This window comes from Eucyclogobius newberryi, unplaced genomic scaffold (assembly GCF_026437365.1).
Source record: "Eucyclogobius newberryi isolate DKJ021-1_F unplaced genomic scaffold, fEucNew1.0.hap1 SCAF_17, whole genome shotgun sequence".
NCBI lineage: Eukaryota > Metazoa > Chordata > Actinopteri > Gobiiformes > Gobiidae > Eucyclogobius > Eucyclogobius newberryi.
This window is the reverse complement of record NW_027315801.1, coordinates 12,243,700-12,269,309: the sequence shown is the minus strand read 5'-3', so window position 1 is coordinate 12,269,309 and position 25,610 is coordinate 12,243,700. Positions and strand designations below refer to the sequence as shown.

General features: G+C 39.3%; 2 protein-coding genes across 2 annotated transcripts in view; both read right to left on the bottom strand.

Annotated features, from left to right (window-relative positions):
• Positions 1-2,112: 2,112 nt before the first annotated feature.
• Positions 2,113-7,065, bottom strand: LOC140362897 (glycerol-3-phosphate dehydrogenase [NAD(+)], cytoplasmic). Its single transcript, XM_072449180.1, has 8 exons — positions 6,955-7,065; positions 5,741-5,918; positions 4,647-4,787; positions 4,360-4,498; positions 3,614-3,726; positions 3,294-3,530; positions 2,758-2,864; positions 2,113-2,342 (listed from the first exon to the last, which is right to left on the bottom strand). The coding sequence occupies exons 1-8, from the start codon at positions 6,996-6,998 to the stop codon at positions 2,246-2,248; spliced, it is 1,056 nt and encodes a 351-aa protein (XP_072305281.1). The 5' UTR covers positions 6,999-7,065; the 3' UTR covers positions 2,113-2,245.
• Positions 7,066-10,994: 3,929 nt separating this feature from the next.
• Positions 10,995-25,610, bottom strand: part of LOC140362896 (acid-sensing ion channel 1-like) — a 71,511-nt gene continuing 56,895 nt past the window's right edge. The window contains exons 3-10 of the mRNA XM_072449179.1: positions 19,032-19,182; positions 18,667-18,794; positions 13,219-13,369; positions 12,927-12,983; positions 12,195-12,348; positions 11,883-11,974; positions 11,728-11,807; positions 10,995-11,388 (exon numbers count right to left, since the gene is read on the bottom strand). Of these exons, the coding sequence (XP_072305280.1) occupies positions 11,269-11,388; positions 11,728-11,807; positions 11,883-11,974; positions 12,195-12,348; positions 12,927-12,983; positions 13,219-13,369; positions 18,667-18,794; positions 19,032-19,182 (933 nt within the window). The 3' untranslated portion in view covers positions 10,995-11,268. The remainder of the gene's footprint in view (positions 11,389-11,727; positions 11,808-11,882; positions 11,975-12,194; positions 12,349-12,926; positions 12,984-13,218; positions 13,370-18,666; positions 18,795-19,031; positions 19,183-25,610) is intronic.

The window sequence follows — 25,610 nt, the reverse complement described above, 5'->3', positions numbered from 1 at the left end:
CGAGAGATTATGGAAAAATTAAATGGTATTTATAGATTGCAGAAGTCTATTGCAAAAACCGAGATTACAGACGCAAGAAAATGACTCCCATATGGATTCTGTTTTTAGCTGATATCTAATGTTTGTCTTGTTGTGGCTGATAACTTCTGCAGATCAATATTTTAAGGCCCCACAATTTATCACACAAATTAACTTATTATTTGTAAAGCCTATGGCAAGATGTATTTTCTCATAATAATAAATCTTTTATTTATATAGCGCTTTTCAGGGACCCAAAGACTCACGTAATTTGTTTTACTTTTTCACAATTACACATTATTCTTGTATTTAAAAAAAAATTAATGCATTATTTATTTATTATAACAAAATAACACACAAATTACTGGACCAGGTAGAACATAAGGCAAGTAAATGAGTAAAAGTAGAAAATAAGGAAGTGGCATTAGGAAAAAAAAGAGGAATTAGAGCACATAAGTTCTGAATAATTGTTGGATTTTGTCCATTGTTTTTAAAATGTGTCTTTTTTCTTGTCTTTGCAACAAAAAAACCTGCAGTTGAATAAATGCAAGATATACAGTATTTATATATTTAATGTCATACTGGAAAAGTCACATTCAAACAGGTGATGGCAGCGACATGAAGACTGCAGAGCCTCAGCTGAATTCATTTATTCACAGATGGACAATTACAAACACACATTGAAATGAACTAAAACAGTCAGTTTTGAGCCGGAGCGGACGGTAAGGTTGTCACAGCGTTATGGTTGTCACACTGAGAGAATATGGCTGTGAGACGACCGTGCGCACTAAAAGGCACTTGCTTCTTCTTCTGCTGTGCGGTCAGCCCATGTACAGTGCAAGAACAATTAAGATTCAGTCAATTACAGAAGACTTCAGATTATCAACATGAAATGAGGTATTGCCAACTATTATATCATTTTTATATCATCTTTACATATTCCATGCATTCACTGGACAAAGACATTTGACTGTAAAAAAGCCCTTGTCTTGAATGCATAATTGTAACGTGTTACTAAGGCATATTAGTCTGTTCAAAATGGATATATACATAATATGCATTAACTTCATTAGTGTTTGAAGTAGTTTATATTCTATAGTCTATATTTATTCAGCAATTTATTTATTTAGCATCTCTTCATTTGTTTTTTTTTCATTTGGTTTTTAGCAGTTTTATAGTGCACCACCTGCTTGTCTCCAAGGAGATGCTATGGCTTTGTCTGAAATGTTCCACAGCATGGCATTAAACTCATCCATCTCAAGTTACAGGTCAGATCTGTGGAGAGGGGACTTCACTCAAGAATACGTGTTTTTCAGGGGGATTTAAAGCAATAAAATCACCTGTAATGAAACAAATTCTAGGTTAACGGTTAATGCCATACTGTGGAATATCCCTGGCAACACATTAACATCTCCATGGAGACGGGCACGCCGCAGACCTCCCACCAGAAAGGTGTGTGCCTATCTGCTAGAGAAGTCACTTGTGTCAAAAAAAACAATATAATATTTTAATGAGTTTAATTGAGTTTTGCGTTGAAATAAGAAACTGTATTTTGAACTGGTTTCAGGTTCATCTTGACAAACTTTTATCCAATTTAAAATTAAACTTATTAAATTCAGTTTTTTAACATTTTAGATGTGATCACGGAGCCCTGTTGAAATAGGAAACATAAAAAATAACACTTAAATGTTAAAAAGTCCTTCACTTCACAGAGGACATATTGTGTAAAATGGACGGCGTTTTCCCATCATTAGTTTACTCAAAGTTGTATTTTGAAAGAGCAATCCTGTCCTTGAGGTATACGTGCTCAGAAATGTTGAATTTTCCCCTAACCCATATCTCTGCCTACTTCTCTGTACTACTTTGAGATTATAAAAAGAAATGACTCCTGGATCAGGCAAGTACAGTTCAAACATGCCAAACTGTAAAAACAAGTACATTTTCAAATCTGCTTCTTTCTACGGTGAAATGCCTCTATGAAGGATTCTGGAAGAATATTGCAATTTACAATGAACAATATGTCAAATCTACCTATGTTACAGTTTCATACTAAGTACCCAGAGAACTATTTCTCCTCTAAAAGATCTTGACATAAAGGTTTGACTATGAAGTTGCTGGAAGAAATGGAACACAGTTGTGGTGTGAATATGTCCTGTTGGGCGGAGATAGATGTGGATGTGGAGATAGAGAGTTGTATTTTTCCCTCTTTAGGCACGCGGTGGTGGTTTTACATGTGCTCCGGATGGTTCTGCAAACAGGTGATGAACTCTGTGACCGGGTGGCCCTGATAACAGATCTGATACACTGCGTTAAACAGAGGGAACCTGGAGAGAGAGAAGAGTTAGTCAGTGTGAACCAGGGGCCGACGTTCTAGACATTTACTATATCATTTTTAAAGAATGTAGAGAGACTATAAAGTATAAAGGGGAAAAAGGGAGGAATTGCTAAGAAAAAAGCTATCAAACTGTTGAATTTTACTATTCAACTATTATTTCATTAAGTCAAGAAAGATTACGGTAATGTATTTTTAAAGGATTCAACAGAGATAAACAATTAATACAAAATTAATTAAAACAATAACTAAAATATAATGAAAAATAGTCTATGTAATGTAAAAGAGGCTTTGGAATGGAAGAGAAAACCCAAGCTCTCTGGCAAAACTAGAGTCATGTATATTATCATTCAGGTTTGGTCTATGGCATTAGCTTAGCCTTAGCCGCATGCTGCTTGGTTACTTACTTGTCAACGAGGTCTTTGTGCTTCAAGATGAGGTAAACTTCAGCAGCTGTGGCTGGACCCTGCAGCTTCTGCCCGTTGAGCATTTCGTTCTCCAACTCTTCAATTGACTAAAAAACAAACAAACATATAACTTAAAGCAGCGCGTTACAGGAAACAGGATCCACAAAAGAGCTCAGAACTCGTAACATTTCTGAATCGCACTATGTTTACATGCACGCCAGAAAAACAGAACTACGGTGTCTTTATTCTACTTTCCAAGATCCCATCAACACATCCTGAGAAGTGAATTAATAAAGACACATTCATAAATATGGAAATGACCAGTATATTGTAGACTATTTTAGGTCACAATATTTTCCTTCAGTTTGTGTTTTCCCTCTTCTATCTTTTTTAACACATCATAACATTTCAAATACTAAAAATAAGTCAATTGTAATAAACGATGTGACTGAGAGATGGAGAAATGGCTATGTTGGCAGCTAACGTGTAAAACAGTTGCATTTCATTCATCAGATGTAGTGCACAGTAAAGCTCACCTTCCCCGTCTTGGCAAACGCCTCTGCCACTTTCCGGTTGCGGCCCCCGTAGCACGTGGTGATGAGGTCGGCCACTCCGCAGCTCTCCAGGAAGGTCGCCGAGGAGACGGGCCCCGCGGTGCAGAAGATCCGGGCGAACGCGATCATCTCCATCAGCCCCAAACGGATCACCGCGGCCTTGGTGTTGTCGCCGAAGCCCAGGCCGTCGCAGAAACCCGCTCCCACAGCCACGATGTTCTGAGGAGCCAGAGAAAAGGAGAAAAGAGACACATTTAACGCTGTAAACTGAATGGATGTGCTGACTTCTTTATGACATGAACCTTTAAAGCGCCACAGATTTCCACCACGTCGGATTCCTCCACAACTGTGACCCGGAAGTTGCTTGTTTGCATGAGCTCCTTCAGCAACGTCCCGTGCTCTTTATTCTTACAACCTGTGAAAATGTACATGGTATTCAGTCCTCACTGTCATTAACAACTTTATCATCTACATAACGACAATAACACTCCGTATGAAACTATGCTGATCATTTAAAGTTGTTTAAATCTTAGACTGTTTAGTTGAGCTGAGAGAATGTACTATTTTAAATACATTTGAAAGTGTTTTTATGCTTTTGTTGATGTATTTTGATCTATAATGTATTGTGTTTTTTATCATTGTAAAGAACTTTGAACTGCTCTACAAATAAAATATGATTGATTGATTGATTGATTGATTAACCCTAACCCTTAATAAAAAAATTAATCTAAAAGAAAATCATGATCAATCAGTATTTATATAGGAATATTTCGCTATATATAACCCAGCCCTAATTTACTTTTACAGTGTGACTCAATATAGATAAATGTCTTGCCCAAAGATATACAAAATATATGTAGCAGAAAACCAAATAAACTTGTCACGAGTTGAAAAAAATAAAAACATTAGCATGCCGACTCCTCCTGAATACAACTCACTGAACGGGACTTAATGAATACTACTTACTGAATACTACTAACTAGTTTGAGGCAAAAAGTAACAGACCAAATACATGTGTTTAAATAAGTCCCGCGTTGTTTGCACTGACCAATAGTGGTTTCACAAAACTTCTCATCTGCGACTTCATTGGCGATGTTGGCCCCCATGAGGACGCTCATGGTGATGCCCAGTTTCTCCTGAATCACGTCAGAAATCAGTTTGAGTCCATCGGGTCCTTCATCCACTCCCTGCACGAACAAACAAGTCTCAGGGGTCAGTCTGCGCCAAAGTCCAAACTGCACCAGGACCTAAGCCTTTCTGTTTAGAAAGTGACGGAATATGTCGAGTTTGGAAAGACTAAACGGCACAAAACGGATTGAAAAGAGGAGCCAGCACCTTGATCAGAGAGAGCCCCAGGGAATCTGTCTTGATCTTGCCCTTGATTGTGTCACAGACTTTTGCGATGAACTGGTGAGGAATGACGAAAATCAAAATGTCTGCGTCTTTGGAGGCGTCCACCAGGTCTGGGACGGCGACCTGCAGGAGGACAACAGACGTTTAATGAATGAAGAAGCGACATGCAATAAGAGAGAGTACAAAGAGTCAAACATGGCCATGGATGTTCAGACTTAAGGGTTTTTGTACCACCATAAACTAAAATCGAGAAACAAACTGCACTAAATAATCATTACAGATAAAGTTATAAATCAGGTTCAAGTCCAAATCACAACTCATCCCAGCTAAAGCCGGACAAGAAGAGATATAAATTGTCTAAATGAAAGTCACAGCATGTTAAAGACTTGTCACAATTAGGCCTGAAACAAGTTAACAGATTAGTTGTGACTAATTCATAATGGAGATAATCATCAGATAATTGAGTAATACAATAATCGTACTCTGGACAGTTCATAGCATCACGTGAGAGAGAAAAGGTTTTATGGCTGATACGAAGCAATACCTACATCATAATGACACGGGAAACATGTGTATTTATTGATTTTGATGAACTCTTAAAATACTCCTCAATCATCACTTTAACTAGGTCAAAGTGAGTAAAAATATCATATTCACGGGCCTTTCACGATTCAAACAATGAACCGATACCACAGTGATAATAAAATAAATATTTATATTTTTAGAAAGGGATAGAATGTAACTTTCAACACAAAATAATTGTAGCTTCTCCTGCAGCATCTAGTTTCTACTGTGTGGTGACTGTGGTCTTATATTCTGATATAAACTAGGACTAAGAAAAGTACAATTATTCCATTATGTTTTTCTTCAGTATTAAGTCTTGAAGTCTTCATAGAGTTTGTCAGGCCCACTAAGACTACACTAATTTCCTGTCCTTAACAAAGGCCAGAAAAGTGCACTGGTGGTAAGTTTAAGAGCCAGGGCAGCGGCTTAAGAGGATCCAAATAAACAGATAAACTCTGGACAAGTCAAGGCTTTTTGTGCTTTTATGCGTGAATATAATATTGGGAGCACACCACGTTCTCCGGGAGCTTGTGTCCAGGCAGGTACTTGACATTCACATGCTCAGTGTTGATCAGTTCCGTCAGCTTTTGTCCGTTCACGACCTCCTCAAACACCCACATTTTCACCGTGTTGTCAAAATTTGGATTCAGGGCAGCGTTGGCACCTACTATTTTGGCAATGGCAGAACCCCTGTAAAAAGAACGGTAAAACATCAATGACTGTCGCATTTCAATACAAAAAGAACGAGGGACAACATTTACAGGCTGAGTCATGTAAATGGGTGAATCATGTGAAAAGGCTAAGACTCTCCTTGCCACAGGGGTCTTATTTACTCATTGACAAGGATCATTTTAGCTTCAATAACAAGGCTACAGGGCAAGAGTCTGGTTTGGTTTTAATGACTTCTCTGGCTTTTTCAGATCCATTGCTTTTTCCAATGAAACGGCTCTAATACTAATGTGGGAAACAGTCTGAAGTGGTTCTCTGTGTGAATGCCAAAGCTGCCAATGTTAAGCAACAGCGGTTCTCAAACTGTGGGTGAGGGTTCAAAATGGGGTCACTAAGATTATTTTAGACTGATAATGCCACTGGCCATATCACTGTTTTCCAACTTTTTTTCCCTTTAGATTGATGATTGCACTTTGTTACATTAAATAACTATGAATGAGTTCACGTTTGGGGGTTTGTTTGCTCTTGTGCTCTAGAGTCTTGTTTTTGACCTTTGCTACAGAACAGGAACCTGCAGGAAAACACTTTTAACTGAGGCACAAGCCTGATTAAAGGCATTTTAATCTGCAAATAAAATGGATGTATCGGATTTATTCCAAGGCACACCTGATAATCCCTCCAGGCACTCGCACACATGGTTGTTATTATATGCATGGCTTGGTAAAGGGGTTAGTTACAGTTTAACAGTGGTAAACTCAGCTGCAGGTGACGAGACATCCAAACACAAACCGCACTCGGGGCAGAAAACGTGGAGAGCTGATCTGAACAGACACGAGGTCACGAGTGAACTGCTGCTAAATGTAAAAGCGGCTTTTAGTGTCCTACAAGGGCATCATTTCCCCCACGAAAGCTAGTTTGTTAGCCGTGCGCTGTGATGACGGGTGATCGCGGTGTCACATGTAATAAACAGGCTCATGGCGCGTTAACAACCAGTAAATGTGCTCAGAATAACCAGAATCATAACCAGAAAAATAACCAGAATAACGCGATCACTTGCCAGTTTCCGGAGCCCACGACGCAGACTTTCTTTGGAGCTGCCATGGTGAAGAGGGAACTACAGTGGGGTTCAGGGATCCGGGGATCTGCAGCGAGCAGCGACTTATGCAATGAGAAAGACGAGAGCGCAGCGGCAGCGCGGCTCTGATTGGCCCGTGAGAGGGGCCCGGACACGCCCACCGCTCACTCACTCATTCATCCACAGTGGGACGGTCCTGAAGGAGAGGAGGAGGTTCAGTGGGACAGAGGTCTGTGTGGAGTCTGCAGAGACACACTGACTCACTGACTTGGGTGAAAGACAGGGCCGGCACAGGGTTTTAGGGGGCCCTGGGCAAATGAGTGTTAGGGGCCCTTGAATTTACTGCACTGGGGTTTACTTGACACTTGACTTTAAACCATTTGAGTCAGGAACTTGTAGGGTGCTAATTCTAAATTCAGATTTAACTGGGCTCAAACCTGGATCAAAATAGTTAAGTATGTTGTTGTTCTGTTGTTCTGTTGTTGTTCTGTTGTTGTTGTTGTTGTTGTTGTTGTTTTAATGGCGGTAGGCAGCCAACCGAAAAGGTCCATTTACCGCCACCTACTGTAGTTGGACGTCTTCAAAGTATGTGTTTTACGCTATACTCTAATCAATGAATACAAATAAATAATAATCAATAGGAGAGAAAGGGACAGAGAGAAAGAGATAGAGAAAGAGAGAGGAGAGAAGAGAAAGAGGTAGGTCATCAAGCGGAATGGAATGCACGTGACATCTTAAAACGTGGATTCCGTGGGGCGTAACGCTTGGATACCAACCGCCATAAAAAAACAACAACCAAAGAAGAACAAGAAGAAAGTTGCTCTCCTTTTCTATCTTTCTCTCTTTTTCTCTCTCTTTCCCTCTCTATCTTTCTCTCTCTCTTTCACTTTATTCATTTTATTTATTTATTATTTCATTTTTTGACAGTGTGGCGTGGAGCAGGTGCTTAGAAGACGTACAACTAAAGAAGACGTACAACTATAGTAGGTGGCAGTAATTTAACACTTGGATACCAACCGCCATGAAACATCAAAGAAGAAGACGGAGAAGAAGAAGAAGAAGAAGAGGAAGAAGAAGAAGAAGAAGAGGAAGAAGAAGAAGAGGAAGAGGAAGCAGAAGAAGAAGAGGAAGAAGAAGAAGAAGAAGAAGAAGAAGAGGAAGAAGAAGAAGAAGAGGAAGAAGAAGAAGAGGAAGAGGAAGCAGAAGAAGAAGAAGAAGAAGAAGAGGAATAAGAAGAAGAAGAAGAAGAAGAAGAAGAAGAAGAAGAGGAAGAAGAAGAAGAAGAAGAAGAAGAAGAAGAAGAAGAAGAAGAAGAAGAAGAAGAAGAAGAAGAGGAAGAGGAAGAAGAAGAAGAAGAAGAAGAAGAAGAAGAAGAGGAAGAGGAAGAGGAAGAGGAAGAGGAAGAAGAAGAAGATAGGTTATTCAACTCAATTAAATTTATTTTTGTTATACATTTCAGTCTGAAGTTAATTCATGATGTAAAGAGCATTTACCTGGAATAGAATAAATACAAATCTGGTGTTATTAATGATTCGCTGCAATCACATCCACCAACTGTGTTACCAACATCAACATAGAAACACTGATGAATCACTACAGGCCAGAACACAGTAGTTAGCTGCATTATACGTACATTAGATTCACATACTTACGGGGGCCAAGCTGCTGCTCAGTTTGCTCCTAGGGTAAGACCGGCCCTGGAGACGAGCAGGTCTGAGTTCAAATCAACAGTGTGTAATGTGACTCAATCTTTAGCCTAGAAACACCACGAGGGGAACATTTCTCACAGACACAAAAATACAATATTGTGTCCTATTACCAAGTCTGTCCCACTCAAATTTCCCCACTTAAACTTGCCTACAGTTTGTTGATCGCCTACAAACTAAACCTGTGATGAACATATTCTTTTGCAGAGTCATAACCATGTGAAAATAAGTCAAGGTAGGAACACATGGTTAGGATTGTGGGACAGAGGAGGAAACAAAACTGCACTTCAGCAACACTGTCTGCAGACGCTGGTGAAATTCAGCTTACATAGCAAAAAGTAGTCCTTTTTTTGTTTTTTAGGCAACTTTTTGGTCTATATACGTCTCTACTAAGTTAATGGCGATAAAATAAGGCTCAAAGCTACAACAGAATGTAAAGCTTTTATTTAAAGAATTGTAAGTTATTGACATTCCCATACACCACAAAACTGCATTAGCCAGCATGTCATTCGCACTGGTTTTGGAGGAACTCATGCAGCAAAAAAAATGACCACATCAATGCTATTCTTTTATCAAACAGACTATACTTTGTTTAGAAGCATGGGATTTTACTTTGAAACGACATAAAAAGAATGAGCAGCTTATTTTGTCATTTGTTAAATTAGCTGGAACTGGCTGACTTCACACATATGTAAAGAAACGATCTACTCAAAACTGTCTATCAAACACAATAATACATTTGACACACCAAGCAGATATAGAATCCTTCCATATTTAAACATATTTACAGTAAATTACAGTTGGTGATGGTTGTGCTTGATTGTAAAAACACAAAATGGAAAAAAGATAAGCGACAAAAAGGTTTCCTCTCATACACTTATATCATACACTTATATCATACACTTATATCAAGTTGTAGTCTTTACTTCATTAATTCCCCAGCGCTGCATGAACCTTGCTCACGATCTGGAGAAGGGTTCATGTTAGAGTATCGGGTGCAGAGGGATCGTCTGCGGTGATTTAAAAAGAGCATATTTCTGAACAGTTAGGCTTAAGTTAAAGGGCGTTTGACAGGTTTTTACACTTTTCTAATTTGGACTTTATTTGGTGTATTTATACTTGTTATACATATAAATGATAGTTTTACACCAAATGAGTAGGTATTTATTTGGTAAAAAAAATCATGTGTGTGACATCACACCAGGGACATTCATTCCAGTTAAAGTTTGTGCATAATTTATTCAAAATAAACTACTTTTTTGACCCTCTAAACAGTAATTCAACTAAATAAAGTCACCTTCATATATTTTCATTTGTCAAATAAAAAACAAGATTGTGACCTTAGATGAGTTTTTGCCCAGTGTTTACTGGGTAATTTCCTAGTGTGATGTCATCAATTACAAACAGGAAGTTACATTATAAACCTAAAAAAATAGCTGTTCTGGGAGAATTGTTTTATATTTTTGGGCAAAATTTAAGATATATAAATCTTAACTGCATTTTAGCTGAATGAGTCTTCAAACCTGTCATAGGCACTTTAAGTTAGGAAAATGGTTTGTGAATTCGTTAACAGCAGAAACTGAAAAAACAAACAAACACTAAGCTTATCTTATCTTACATCATAAAATAAATTGTAAAACTGGAAAAATTTTACAATCTAGGCCTGTTTATAGCAACATAAGTTCACACATTATCATCCAAACCCGACACTAAAGCGTCAGATGCAGTGGACCTTTAATCTGCAGAACGTTTCAGGTCTAGGGCCCACTAACTGCTTGTCACCATGGCGATGTTATTGCTCTGCCCAGGAGCCCACAACGTATCTAGGCCAAGTTACAGCTCAGATCTGAGAGTTGAGCCTGACAACAGCAAAATATGTGTCTGAAAGGTACTTTTGAGCGCTGTAATTTAAATGCAGACTGTGGAACATTGCAGCCAGGCAAAGCAGACATATCTCCATGGAGACAAGGTAACAAGGTAACAGACCCTCCACCAGAAAAGTTACAAAGTGCATCTGTAATCTTGACTGATTGTCATTTAAGCACCAATTTGCTTATTCGCAATTAGATGTCGTAATATTTTTGAAAAGACCAAACTTCTGTGACGATGGATGCGGCAAACGAGGTAGTAAATCTAAGGAGAAGGAATGTTTTAAAGTTTTAAGCAAATCAAACTAAATGAAATAATGCACCAGTAGCTCAATTAAAGAATATGTCAGAATATTAAATGATGGTAACTGTAAAAAAAACAAAAAGAAAACATTGATAGAAAAACTTGGCATGACTGATTGTACAATGAGCAAACAGCTGACACATTTCAGCACTTGTTTTACCCTCTTCCTAAACAACACTGTATCTTAAATAGCTAATGGAGCCCACAAGTATTTACACTGCAGATCGTGACTCGTGTCGTTCGTTCTTCTGTGCAGTTTTTCAGAGCTTCCTTGCGGCTCCAGAACCAGACACAGTCGATAACAAAGTGATTAGCTCCAGACGAGGTCCTTCTTCACTGTGATAAAGTCCACAGAGACATAAACAGCTGCTCCCGGGCCACAGACAGGCTGATGGGGCGGAGCCAAGAAGGGCGTGGCCTAGTGAAAGTTGGTCACGTGACACTTGACGTCGCCCAGGCTCAGCACGGTGCCCTGGTCACTGCTGGAGCTGTGCTTGTGTTTCTTATCAGAGCACTGGCACAGTTTGTACTTTAGGACCTGGAGTCGAGACAGGGAAGTAGAGAAATGTGTGTTTGTCTTATTTTGTCTCACAGATTTACCACAACTACACATTCAAATTGCTCTTTCAATGCCGACTTTCACATTTCTTCAAATCAATCATTCAGTAAATAAAGAAATAACGTATATATTTTAAAAAATCCTAAAATGTCTCATCTGCAGACATCAAACCAAGCCTTTGTCAGACTTCGATTACTGTTGAACCTAATTATTTGAAAAGATGATCACTATAATAAGTCATTTCCTGTCTGGATCGATAAAGTTTGCCAGATATTATATGCATCAATAACAATTAGGTGGTTAAAGTTATGGCCTCACCTCATACAGATAGTCAAACAACTCCAAAATGGTGAGAATACTGGCCCCGATGAACAGGCCCATCTGCCCTCCAATGTCACCTAAAAACAAGAAAAATTATTAGTTTACAAATCATTATCTTGGCATCTGTGAAAGCTAAAAATAAAAAGGAATACCTAAAAGTCCAGCCACTTCATAGGCCTTTTTTTGTTCAATCGTCTCATAATTAAGAGCCTCAAAGAAGATGTCCAGGACGAGTAAATTATCCCTGAAGAGACAAAGAGCACAATGACATTTAATATAATATAATAATTAGCAGATAGATTTTATATGCAAGATTTATTATTTACAAGTTTCAATAATTATTTCAATGTTTTATCGGACTACACAAAGTGACATAGTGCACTTTTAAGTCACCAAATACTGAAATAACCTTTGTGCTTTTGAGCAGACGGGCTCGTGGTGGAGTGACTGTCGGCTGTACTTACTTGATGTACTGCTCGGTGCGGTTGTATTTCTTGGCCAGATACTTGGCTGAGGCTTTACTGGGGATCTTGACAAACGACAGCTCTTTGTTGTATCTGGTCATGTTGCAGGGCGTCTCACACACACAGAAGTCATTGTCCCGCTCCACCAGGAAGTCTGCACGAGAGTTTATTTATACATCTGAGCGTCTCATGTTGGGCTTCATTTAGGCGTAAGTGAGCACTCAACAACTTTAAAGAGGAGTAAAACAGTTTAGACTTCTAACTAACAATTTTTAACAATATTTATCCAAAAAAAGAGTTGGTACAATGTAGCCATTTACCCAAAAACATTTAAACCACCGCTACATCTTTAATCTGTTAAATCTATTGCAGTTACAGTTTAATGTACTTCCACAATTTTGGTACAGAAATAGTCAAATATAGATTTTATAATATTTGGCAGAGCAACATAACCTTAATTTGATGATTAGTCTAAATAAATATAGTTTGACTGTAAAAAATGGAAACAGGTGCTTTTTTTTAAACGTATGCCTCATCGTGGAATATTTCAGCAAAGAATAGACTGAAATCAAGGTATTTATTGCACAAGAAAAAACTTGAAAAACATGCTTCCTTCCTTGCTGTGAGTGGGCTTGTCTCTCCACAGACCTGACGTGTAACTTGGAGTCGCATGAACCTTCTGTGGTACTACTTTAAAAATAAGAGCTCTGAAAGAAAGTGGATATTCCTCACCGAGCGCAGGATCAGCACATTCCTTGTACAGCTCTGGAGTGCAGTAAGGTGCATCTCCTGCAGACACAGCACAAGACACACCAGGCTTTATTCGACTACTTTAACGTTTTGATCATATTTCTAACAACCAAAATCAGAGTTTCAGAGAGATGAAACTCTTTCCCCAGTGCCAAAGCAATGAACAATTCAAAACAATATATCTCTTGAATCATAGACATAATATGATTGTTATTTCTTATGGCGTCAATACTGATAAATCTAAATATTTCTACCCTCAATATTCACACTGTACCTGGCATGTGCACCATTCTGCAGTTGCAATTGTCCACCAGGTAACGCGTCTCACAGTCGATGCGACACGCCGTGATGCTGTAGGTGTCGAAGAAGTCTGAGTCCATGGGTGTCACTTTACAGTCGCCCCAGGGCGGAGGCAGATATATGAGCTGCACAGGGCACAATACAAGAGCTCAAAACCTTTCATTTCACTCCAGTTTGTCACCTTCATCATACGCAGCCACTAGGGGTCAGTGTTTGCTTCTCTTCTGCACAGCAAGCAAGGAAATTATAATTCAAAATAATGAATCCAGACTTTTTTCATATTTATTTATGTTTCAAAATAAAATGTGTGAAGATTTGAAAAAAAAAAAACTTCTTAAGTGCATTTATTCTGTGTCTTTTATTATTTTACATATTTTGCTTGTGTTTGTTTTGTACTCTGTGCAGCATTTTGGAGACTTTGTGTTGGTAAAATGTGCCAAACAAATAAAGTTGGATTGGATTCCTGAAAATAATAATACAAAATATTGAAACCATTCAGAAATAATTTTAAGTAAAATATAGTGTTCCAAAGCTAAATTTATTTACAACCCATTGAACAATACGTAACACACGTCACTGCTTCTCAAAATGTGGTGCTGCACTACTCTGCCAACTCTCCTGATGTGGTGGAAAATCCAGTGGAGGTGAAGAGAGATGGAGAGGCTGAGGAGGCTGTAGTAGGAAAATGGAACATTACCGTTGTAAACGGGCGAAGCCCGTGCAAAAGTGCGCACTAAACAAGCACTTTACATTGAGATATAAAGCACTCATTTGCGCCAAGTAGCTCACGAATACGTTCCCCATCTCTTGCATGTTCCGTGCATATAAACATGTAATGCAAAAATTTAACATTATTACTGTATAGAGGGCCAAAAACACAAAGTGGGCGGAGCCCACTCAAAATTAACGAAAGTACCCGTCAGTGACCAGGGACCCACACCATGAGGTAGGAAAGCGCGAGCGCTTTCCGAAAATGTATAGTTTATGATATTTGAAAAATGGGAAACATTGTTTTCGCATCAGAATATTATTCTTTCTTTCTTCTTTCTTTCTTTCTTCTCGGGACCAACCCCCCTATTTTTCACCCAGTGAACATTGACGAAAAGTCACAAAATTTGCACACCTCTAAAAATCGTGCCTCTCTACATTCTGGCTATTTCCCTTTTCTAAAATAAAAAAAATTGGCGCGTCAGCGCCCCCAAATGTACCAAAAATGCATTGAGAGATAGGAAATGACCCAAAAAAAATCTGATCGTAGAATCATGAAATTTGGCGCAGAGGTAGATGGTGACAAGAGAAGTAAAAAATATTATTACGGCAACGCCGTCCACCCAACCAAATGTCGGCCATATTGGTTCAAAAATGGCTAAGCAGGACTCAGGAGTTTTTCCAAACGTCGTACTTTTACGAACTCCTCCCAGGGCGTTGGCTCTAAAAAGCTGAAATTTGGTGAAAATTCTACTGAGGAGTGGGACATCAAAAGTTATTCAAATTACATTGATACCTCTCACGGTCTCTGTGCGGCGAAGCCGCAAACTTTAGCTAGAATTTCAGAAATCTCCTAAATTTAACATTTCTGCCGTTTGCGCAGATAAAGTCCGAATTGCGTCAAATTAGAATCAGTTGTTAAACTCTTTGCGCTAAACGTACTTGAAGTGAAATAAATTAATTTGGCACCACAGCGCCCCCTACAGATTTTATATGGAGGTTAAATGTTTAGTTTTGCGTAATTTTATGAAATTTGACACACAACTCAATTTTGGCATCCCCATCAAAAAAGTCAATGAGACCCATGTCATAATTGTTATGGTTTTGCCGTAGCGATGACCAAAACCTCCCATGTTATTCCAATGGGGAAATCACCAGAACATGTTTACACTTTAGACTTTCACAAACCCCTCCCAGGGCGTTAGCCCTATAAACCTGAAATTTGGTGAGACTCATCTTCAGGGGTGAACCGTCAAAGTTATTCACATTTGCCAAGAATTCAAAATAAAATAGCTTTTTGATGGTAAAACAAAGGGGAAAATTTTGCAAAACTAAACATTTAACCTCCATATAAAATCTGTAGGGGGCGCTGTGGTGCCAAATTAATTTAGTTCACTTCAAGTACGTTTAGCGCAAAGAGTTTAACAACTGATTCTAATTTGACGCAATTCGGACTTTATCTGCGCAAACGGCAGAAATGTTAAATTTAGGAGATTTCTGAAAGTCTAGCTAAAGTTTGCGGCTTCGTCGCACAGAGACCGTGACAGGTATCAATGTAATTTGAATAACTTTTGATGTCCCACTCCTCAGTAGCATTTTCACCAAATTTCAGCTTTTTAGAGCCAACGCCCTGGGAGGAGTTCGTAAAAGTACGACGTTTGGAAAAACTCCCGAGTCCTGCTTAGCCATTTTTGAACCAATATGGCCGACATTTGGTTGGGTGGACGGCGTTGCCGTAATAATATTTTTTACTTCTCTTGTCACCATCTACCTCTGCGCCAAATTTCATGATTCTACGATCAGATTTTTTTTGGGTCATTTCCTATCTCTCAATGCATTTTTGGTACATTTGGGGCGCTGACGCGCCAATTTTTTTTATTTTAGAAAAGGGAAATAGCCAGAATGTAGAGAGGCACGATTTTTAGAGGTGTGCAAATTTTGTGACTTTTCGTCAATGTTCACTGGGTGAAAAATAGGGGGGTTGGTCCCGAGAAGAAAGAAAGAAAGAAGAAAGAAAGAATAATATTCCGATGCGAAAACAATGTTTCCCATTTTTCAAATATCATAAACTATACATTTTCGGAAAGCGCTCGCGCTTTCCTACCTCATGGTGTGGGTCCCTGGTCACTGACGGGTACTTTCATTAATTTTGAGTGGGCTCCGCCCACTTTGTGTTTTTGGCCCTCTATACAGTAATAATGTTAAATTTTTGCATTACATGTTTGTATGCACGGAACATGCAAGAGATGGGGAACGTATTCGTGAGCTACTTGGCGCAAATGAGTGCTTTATATCTCAATGTAAAGTGCTCGTTTAGTGCGCACTTTTGCACGGGCTTCGCCCGTTTACAACGGTAATGTTCCATTTTCCTACTACTAATTAGTATGCACGGGGCGTGCATGAGTGAAGGAGTGCGTTAGTGAGTGTTTGGAAGTGGGCGAGCGCTTCGCGCTCGATTTCGTGCGCACTACGTGCGCACTTTCGCAGCCGTGCTTTGCACGGCCTTACGAGACTAATAGGCCTCTCGCCAGCTTGTGGCGCTCGGGCCTAATAATAATATTTTTAGCAAAAACAATATAGCCGTTTCCACGATAACAACAAATGATACATCGTTTGAAAGCTCTAAGCCTTTCCGATGCCGCCATGGGGTGGAATCATCGTTACGAGCGCTTACGCGCTCGTCACTCCCTATTCCGTCGGGATGCCCCGCCCACTCCCCATAGACTTCCATTGATTTGAGCAGATACAAGCATGGCCCATGCCTGTGGCATGGACTCTCGCGTACAGGACGATGCCAGGAGGGTTTTTGGAGGAATGCAGCGCTGAATGCGGAATGCAGCGCTGAGTGAATGGGCTATGCCCATTCACTCATTGTTGACTATTTCTGTCATAGCAGGAGTAAGTATGCATGATCCATGCCTTCGGCATGGGCTAGTTCACTGTACTTGCCAGGGGCGACGGGGTACAGACAGTTGCCTTCGCAGCGTTGCGGGAGCAATAGGCCCTCCGCCCTGCTGGGGCTCGGGCCTAATAAACCAAGCAAAATAGACAAACAAACAAACAAACAAACAAACATGTATTTCGAACTATTTTAGCATAAAAAACATTTATTTTGAAAAAAAAAAAATGTCCATGTGCATTTGTGGACAGGTTTGTTTTCTCTGCCTTCCAATGCTCGACCAATCAGCATGAGGTATGTTCTGATCATTTTCAGCAGACGTCTTTCCAGCATGGAACTCAATTTCAAGTTCTACACATACTTTATCAATCTAGCGTGAGCCAGGTTGTACCTGAGAAGCATTCGACTGGGTTTGAGATTTCAACCAAGGTTTGAGGAGGCTGTTGTAAATAGAAGGTATCTTAACCCACCATTTTTGTTAAACTGCTTAAAAAAATTTCATACAAAAACAGTAGGTATTAATATTATATAACTATTCGATCATACTGAGATGAATTTTAAGGACAATCTTAAAAACAAGAACAGCAGAAAAGCAAATGCAGAAAGTTTGTTTGTTAATCAAAAGAAAAGGAAGTAAAGAGAGAGAGAGAAAACAGCAGTTATAGTGTAACGCGCTTTTGGCTAAAGTTATTTGCCAAACCTTTAATTTCTTTGGCACTAAAAGTTCAGTGGTTGCTTGTTCATTGTGAGCTTTATGAGGATGTCACAGCATTCCGTCAGTGTAATGCTCAGGCTTAATGTCATGTAAATAAAGTGCTACTGTCATCGCATTTGTGAGTGCAGGTGTTGCATTAAGATTCAGAGCCAGAGCCAGAACACTGGCTTATTCTATAGTCTCATAAAAACATAAACATAAACAGACTTTATAGCTATGTGGCATAAACTTTCCTGTTAACAAGGTCCTTTAAGTTTGAAATATTTACTGCAGTTTGTTAAGAGCTGCTGTCATTAAGGGTGGATGTTAAATTAGTTATTATTTTTACTCTGACTGTGGACCATCGGGAATGGGCAGTTATTTTTTGGGAAATAATATCTATTACTTTTTGTAGTTTACTGTGACGTTCATGTGTTAAACTTTGAAGAAATAAAGGGAAAATAATCCAGTAAATCCGCAAACATGAGGAATAAGAGTTTTATGTATTTTGCATTGTTGTTAATGTTCTTCGCTCACTTCTACTGGTCCACGCAGGGCCCAAGCCTTCAGGGGCCCTAAGCGGCTGCTCAGTTCGCTTATAGGCTGGGCCAGCCCTGGGTCCACGCTTGTCTGACCGCTCAGAAATATTAGATTGAGATTTACAAAGCACTGCGACATCCCATTTGGCTTTAAAACAATAGATTTGCGACTCCAATGGATTCAATAGATGGATACATTTGGAGTAGTACGTCTGGTAGCAGAACAAAAGACAATTACAAAGAAGTAAAAAGAGTCAATTAACAACTGACATCTGCATTCAATTTGAAAACTGAAAAATTCAACAACACATGGGACAAATACATCGAGGGACATTATGCCAGACTTGATTTATTTTAATATAATTGTTTTGTTTCCTCGCTGCTTCTTGTTCTTTTGTTTCTCTTTGCTATTGTTATAAAAAATACATGGCAAAAGCTGAACTGGCTCTTTTATTTGCTTTTCACAGTAAAGGGAAAAGGATGAGGCTGTATTTGTCCTGCTCCAGCGCAATGAATTAAACACTAAAAACCTGTATAATATTATGATGTTGCATCAAATAGTTTTACAGTAATGTTACTTACCCTTTGTTCTTGGCAAGAAACAAAAGTCTGAAATCCAGGGGCAACTCCAAACCCAAACTGGTCGATGAAGGAGGGCTCGTCCTGACTGTGGATTTGAACTTTGATCCCAGCCTCAAAGGACGTCTCATCTACAAAAAGGTCAAATGAAGAAGAGAAGACACAGAGTTATCTGGCGTGGACAGTTTAATCTGCACTGCACTGAAGATGCAACTGTACGGCTGTTTCTGTGTGAGATACTAAAACTTTTCAGATCTTTTCCCACGCTCCCTTTTAGTTGATCAGTCAATGTTCTGGGCAAGTCTTTACTTGAATACAGCTCTATATTCCAGACCACCATATACAAGTAGGAGAATGATTGGTCTCACCGGTTTCCCCCCACACGGGCAGGTACTCGTCCTGCTGAATATCCAGCATCAGCTCCAGGCCGTTGCCCATGCCTCCCTTGGTGGTGATGAGAGGCGGCCGTCCATCTCCGCCCGCGTTGAAGGTGTAGCACTTCCCGTAGCGCGTAAACACCTGCACAGTGACAAATGATTTTAATTTCACTGCTACTCCAAAACAGTCATTTGTCAGAGCTACTTAACCGCACACGGCCACTAGAGGTCAGTGTTTGCCTCTGTCACGCCGCAAAAAGTTGACAGTTTTTTTACGATTGAATAAACACTCAAATCTAAAGTTTAGCCCAATTACACTCAAGGAGCAAAACTCGGCCTCAGATCTGCACCACTGTAAACACAATGAGTCAGTTCACACTTTGTGCAAAACAACACACACAGTGATTTACAACACTGAACACACTTGTATGTATTTAGACACAGAAGTTTATCAAAATGTCACTTCTTTGCAATTATAAAGCACTGACTGTCAAATGACCACACCCATGTGCCAATCCATTGAACACTGCCATTAGGTGACCAAACACAAGATCGCTTAATTGTAGACACACCATATCAGGTTTAAGCACTATAAAAATGCAGCGTGTGAGTTCACCAAACTGAACCAAAATGGAAGGAAGAGAAAGAGTGAGGATGAGAAGGAGGAAGAGGAGAAGGAGAAGAAGGAGGCAGAGGCCGTGCCAGAGGTCGAGGTAAAGGTAGAGGAAGAGGAAGAGGAAGAGGAAGACTTCAAGCAGGAGGAAGAGGGGGAGGAGTTTGGGAGGGTTCTCTTTTGTACTGGATAAAATGTAATGTTCATGAAAACTGGGAATTTTTTTCTTTTTCGCCATGTTGGCTTGAGTATATGGGAAAAAATAAATTAGACTGTCAACAGCATTCGTCTTGTGTCCTGTGTGGTGTCTACAGTGATGCACACAAGTGTGTGTAGTGTTCACTGTGTGTGTTGTTTTGCAAAAAGTGTGAGCAGACATTGTGTTTCCAGTTGTGCAAATCCGAGCCATGTTTTGCAAGTGTACTTCACCCATACGACTCTATGCACTTAGAAGCAGAATTAGCCGAAAGTGTTTAAGGTTTTCCACAGCAGTGAGTAACTGGTGCAAACATAGTTAAGTCATATGCAACATGTGTGTTTCATATGGTAAGAAAATATGGTTTTGATCAATTAGTGTAGAGTTTTTACAAGAGTGGTTAATTTTGCAAAGGAGCTAAGGTGTTTTGCTAATTGAGTTTGTGGTTGTGCTAATTGTGTGTAGGGTTTTGCTAAACAAAACAATCAAAATTGTGTTTATTCAATCGTAAAAAACTGTAAATGGATTGACTTTAGTATAATATACTAATATACTAATAAATCTAATTGAGTCAAAACAACTAAAATATTATTTATGTTGTTTTGACTCAACTAGATTTATTCAGGCCAAGTTTGTTTATTTATTTGGATCCCATTATTCTTCCTGGGCCCACACATAACACTCAATTAAAACACTACCAAAAATCAAATAGAATTAAAAAAAAAAATGTAATATACACATAATATTAAAATATGTTACTTTTTGCCTATTGTTCATATTATATTATTACTATATAATTGATAGCAATTCATTATTTATTTTTATTTTATTCTAAGATTATTTATATTTTATATTCTACCCAAAAACCTCTGACAAAATATATTTTGAGGACTCGTCAAGTGTAAAAGTACTATTTTTTAATTATTCTGACAGATGATAATGAAGTAAATCGCAGAAATAGTCGGACTGTAACTAAATTGATTAAACTTTTAGTCGTCTTTTTCATGAACTGATTAGTCATTCATTTATTTAGAGAAAAGGTTTAAATACATTTAATGAGTACAAACACTACAATACCCACACAATGACTGCCACTGCCTTCAGACTTAATCTCTTAATTTGACTCAGATGAAGCTAAAGTGCTTGAGGACGCCCTGATGGAGCGTTAAACCTTTTGTCAGCTCGTGCATGTTTTGGAGTCTGAGTATAGAGAATAAAACCATGATCCGAACAACATTTACGTTATATATTATGATGTTATGTTGCGTTGTGCATTGTGTGATTTATAGCAGAGGCAGAAAATAAAATAGTTTAAAACAGGATACACTTGTGGGTTGCAGGGTTATGTAATGGCCCCGCTGAGGTGATGCACAGTGGCAGATGGGTGATTTAACGCTCTTTATTGCACTTATAATGGACCTGATGTTACCATGGAGACCAAGCGTCCTGGCCAGGGGGGAAACACAGAGCTTAATTTGGAAAGGGAGAACTGTGCGGACGTAAAATGTCAGCCAGGAGTTCAGAGAGAGCCAGACAGAAAAGTATCGATAATGTGGACTACGCACTGCAGCTGGAGAAGGATGTTCTACAGGTCGTGAAAGAAAACGATGTGTTGCCTTGTCTTTCTTATTGGCCAATACCTTATTTATTGTTGTGAGTCTAAACAAAGGTAAGAGAATGTTCAAAAGAATGTTTCTCAGTTAGAATTTAGTAGTAATCAACAAAAAAAACAAAAAAAAGAAGAGCGCAGAGATGTGTTGTTTCTATTACTGATCATAAGAATATTGTTAATTTAAAGTATACGTAGTAACACTGCAAAAAAAAAAAAAAAGAATAGTGAAAACCTATAGGAACACAATTTTTATATTTTGGCAAAATTCTAATAAACTGCTCTTGGATTCTAAAATGTGATGTCATACAACAATCACGATCTTTGTCGAACGCTCAGTATTTCCATCTACACGACATAAAAAATACCAGTTTCATTTGTTTTGGTTCCATGGGGTCCAAATTTGTGTCTCCAAAGTTTCACAGTGAATCAAAGGAATCAAAATGAAAAGATGTCATGTCAATTGCTTGTATTTCTAGCTTTCTTTTGGAAGTATTTTATATTTGGATCGATATGGCTGTAACGGATCAAAAAACTCTTCTCAATAGTCTATACCATCTTTATTGAAGGTGCACTAACTTGTCTAGTGGTGGGTGCGCAGAGAGTGTACTTATAGCATAAAACTTGTCAATCACCATGGAAACAAAAGGTAACGTGACAGCGCCAGGCCAAGTTACAGGTTGGATCTGTGGAGATGCGTGCCCACTCACAGTAAGAATATACAATATGTTTTCAAGGTGTTTTTTAGACATAAAAACAACCTTAATGAAATCCATTCTAAATATGTCATACAACTGTGGAAAACTCAACAATTCTCTCCAAGAAAAATGTTACGCAGTGCACCTTTAATCATGAAACCACTGTATATTTCACTTTATTCATGGATGTCAGCTTCCAATTCATTTTTTGCCCATTGAAAAGATTGCTATGGCAACGGTGCTAGATGTTCATCCCTCTGAAACCCTTGGATAGGTCGGTAAAAAATAGTCACTGGAAGATAAAGACTCGGAACTGCTGCGTATGTTACATCATGGGATGCGTATGTTGCATTATGGGAATTCCAGATATCCTTTTTACTATCACAACAATGTGCACTCCACCAGATCTAAGCCATTGATTTGTCTGAACATAACTGAACCCTTCCTGCTCTCACGTGCTCTTCACAGATGAGCGCTTTACTGTGCCGGATCTCACAGCGGCTGCACTCGTTCCACCTCCATAAATAAGTCATTCTTTCATAGATGTTTAAGTTAGGGCTGTGACACTTCTCCTGTGTTAATCTACGCTTTAATGTCAAACAATATCAAACGCACATGTCGGTCGTGGTTGTTTTCTGCCACCTCGGTGTGTTGTTGTTGCGACAGAGGTGGGGAGATTCTGCAGCATGTATAATTGACGACATGGTTTGTTCTGCTTGGATTGATGGATGAATAAATAATCTTGCCTATATATTTGTGGCCATATGGAACAAGACGGGAGATGAAATAGACGTGGTGAACAGGCTTATTACCGTTGCTTGGGTTGTGACTACAACATAGTAGAGGGAAAGGTGCTGGAGATTGCGTGGGTTACAAGCGTTATTAAGGTCATTGGAAATAAAAGGATCAAGCTAAACATTCAAAAGAAGCAGGAGATATCTGACAATTGCAAATGTTGTGTGCAAAATGTATGAATATTGTGTATACCAACTTCAATTAAAAATATAAAGATGCTCTTAAGAAGAGACATGTGGCAACAATAGTATAAGTGATATTTCTGCACTTTTGAGGTTAATGTTATTAACCAGTCATGTTTTGTTCAATACTTAAACCTAAAATTACAGGCACATTTTAGCACATTCCTGATGCACTGTGAAAATATTGTCAGAATATTGTTATTGAGCTAATGCAAAATAAATAATGAGATACATGGTTTTTTAGTTTAACATTATTCACTGTATCCCCCAAAAAGTATGTTTTAATGTTTGTTTAGGATATTTTGTCGCACTGAAAATGTACAAAACTGTGTCCTTACCGAAATTGGCCTAAATGATTGAAAATGTTTGTTGTTGTTCCTTTGGTGATAATATTGCACAGTATGACATAAAACATTATTTATCTGCACGGAGAATGTTCTGAAGTATATTTTAACTTTCTATTTTCATGGAACCAGTCTTGTCTCCAAAACAAGCAAACGGCGCTTTGATAAGAAATGGATCGAACTTTATTGATCCCATAGAGACTTGCTTCCTGCCTCGCTCCTGACAACAATACGACCCAGAATCCAAACAATCCATTTTCTTTCTCCATTTAAATGTTTTGTACCTGTGATGAGTGAAGCTGTCACTCACACGTCTGATATTGAAAAGCACTCAACCAAAAGTGCCCGTGTCATTCATTACCATATGTACGCATTTGTTCTGTTCTGCAGCGGGAAAACATACTTTACTCATCTGTCTGCCCCAATTCAACAGCTTTTCCCTCTGCAGAAGTCCACTGGTGCGTATACTGGTGCGTATACTGGTGCGTATACTGGTGCATATACTGGTACGTATACTGGTGCGTATACTGGTGCGTATACTGGTGCATATACTGGTGCATATACTGGAGCATATACTGGTGCATGTACTGGAGCGTATACTGGTGCATATACTGGTGCGTATACTGGTGCGTATACTGGTACATATACTGGAGCATATACTGGTGCATGTACTGGAGCGTATACTGGTGCATATACTGGTGCGTATACTGGTGCGTATACTGGTGCGTATACTGGTGCATATACTGGAGCGTATACTGGTGCGTATACTGGTGCGTATACTGGTGCATATACTGGTGCGTATACTGGTGCGTATACTGGTGCATATACTGGAGCGTATACTGGTGCGTATACTGGAGCGTATACTGGTGCGTATACTGGTGCATATACTGGTGCGTATACTGGTATATATACTGGTGCATGTACTGGTGCATATACTGGAGCATATACTGGTGCATGTACTGGTGCGTATACTGGTGCATATACTGGTGCGTATACTGGTGCGTATACTGGTACATATACTGGAGCATATACTGGTGCATGTACTGGAGCGTATACTGGTGCATATACTGGTGCGTATACTGGTGCGTATACTGGTGCGTATACTGGTGCGTATACTGGTGCATATACTGGAGCGTATACTGGTGCGTATACTGGTGCGTATACTGGTACATATACTGGTGCGTATACTGGTGCGTATACTGGTGCATATACTGGAGCGTATACTGGTGCATATACTGGTGCGTATACTGGTGCGTATACTGGTGCGTATACTGGTGCGTATACTGGTGCGTATACTGGTGCATATACTGGAGCGTATACTGGTGCGTATACTGGTGCGTATACTGGTGCATATACTGGAGCGTATACTGGTGCGTATACTGGTGCGTATACTGGTACATATACTGGTGCGTATACTGGTGCGTATACTGGTGCATATACTGGAGCGTATACTGGTGCATATACTGGTGCGTATACTGGTGCGTATACTGGTGCGTATACTGGTGCGTATACTGGTGCATATACTGGTACATATACTGGTGCGTATACTGGTGCATATACTGGTGCATATACTGGAGCATATACTGGTGCATGTACTGGAGCGTATACTGGTGCATATACTGGTGCGTATACTGGTGCGTATACTGGTACATATACTGGAGCATATACTGGTGCATGTACTGGAGCGTATACTGGTGCATATACTGGTGCGTATACTGGTGCGTATACTGGTGCGTATACTGGTGCATATACTGGAGCGTATACTGGTGCGTATACTGGTGCGTATACTGGTGCATATACTGGTGCGTATACTGGTGCGTATACTGGTGCATATACTGGAGCGTATACTGGTGCATATACTGGTGCGTATACTGGTGCATATACTGGAGCGTATACTGGTGCGTATACTGGTGCATATACTGGTGCGTATACTGGTACATATACTGGTGCATATACTGGTGCATATACTGGAGCATATACTGGTGCATGTACTGGTGCGTATACTGGTACATATACTGGTGCATATACTGGTGCATATACTGGAGCATATACTGGTGCATATACTGGTGCGTATACTGGTGCATGTACTGGTGCGTATACTGGTGCGTATACTGGTGCATATACTGGTGCATG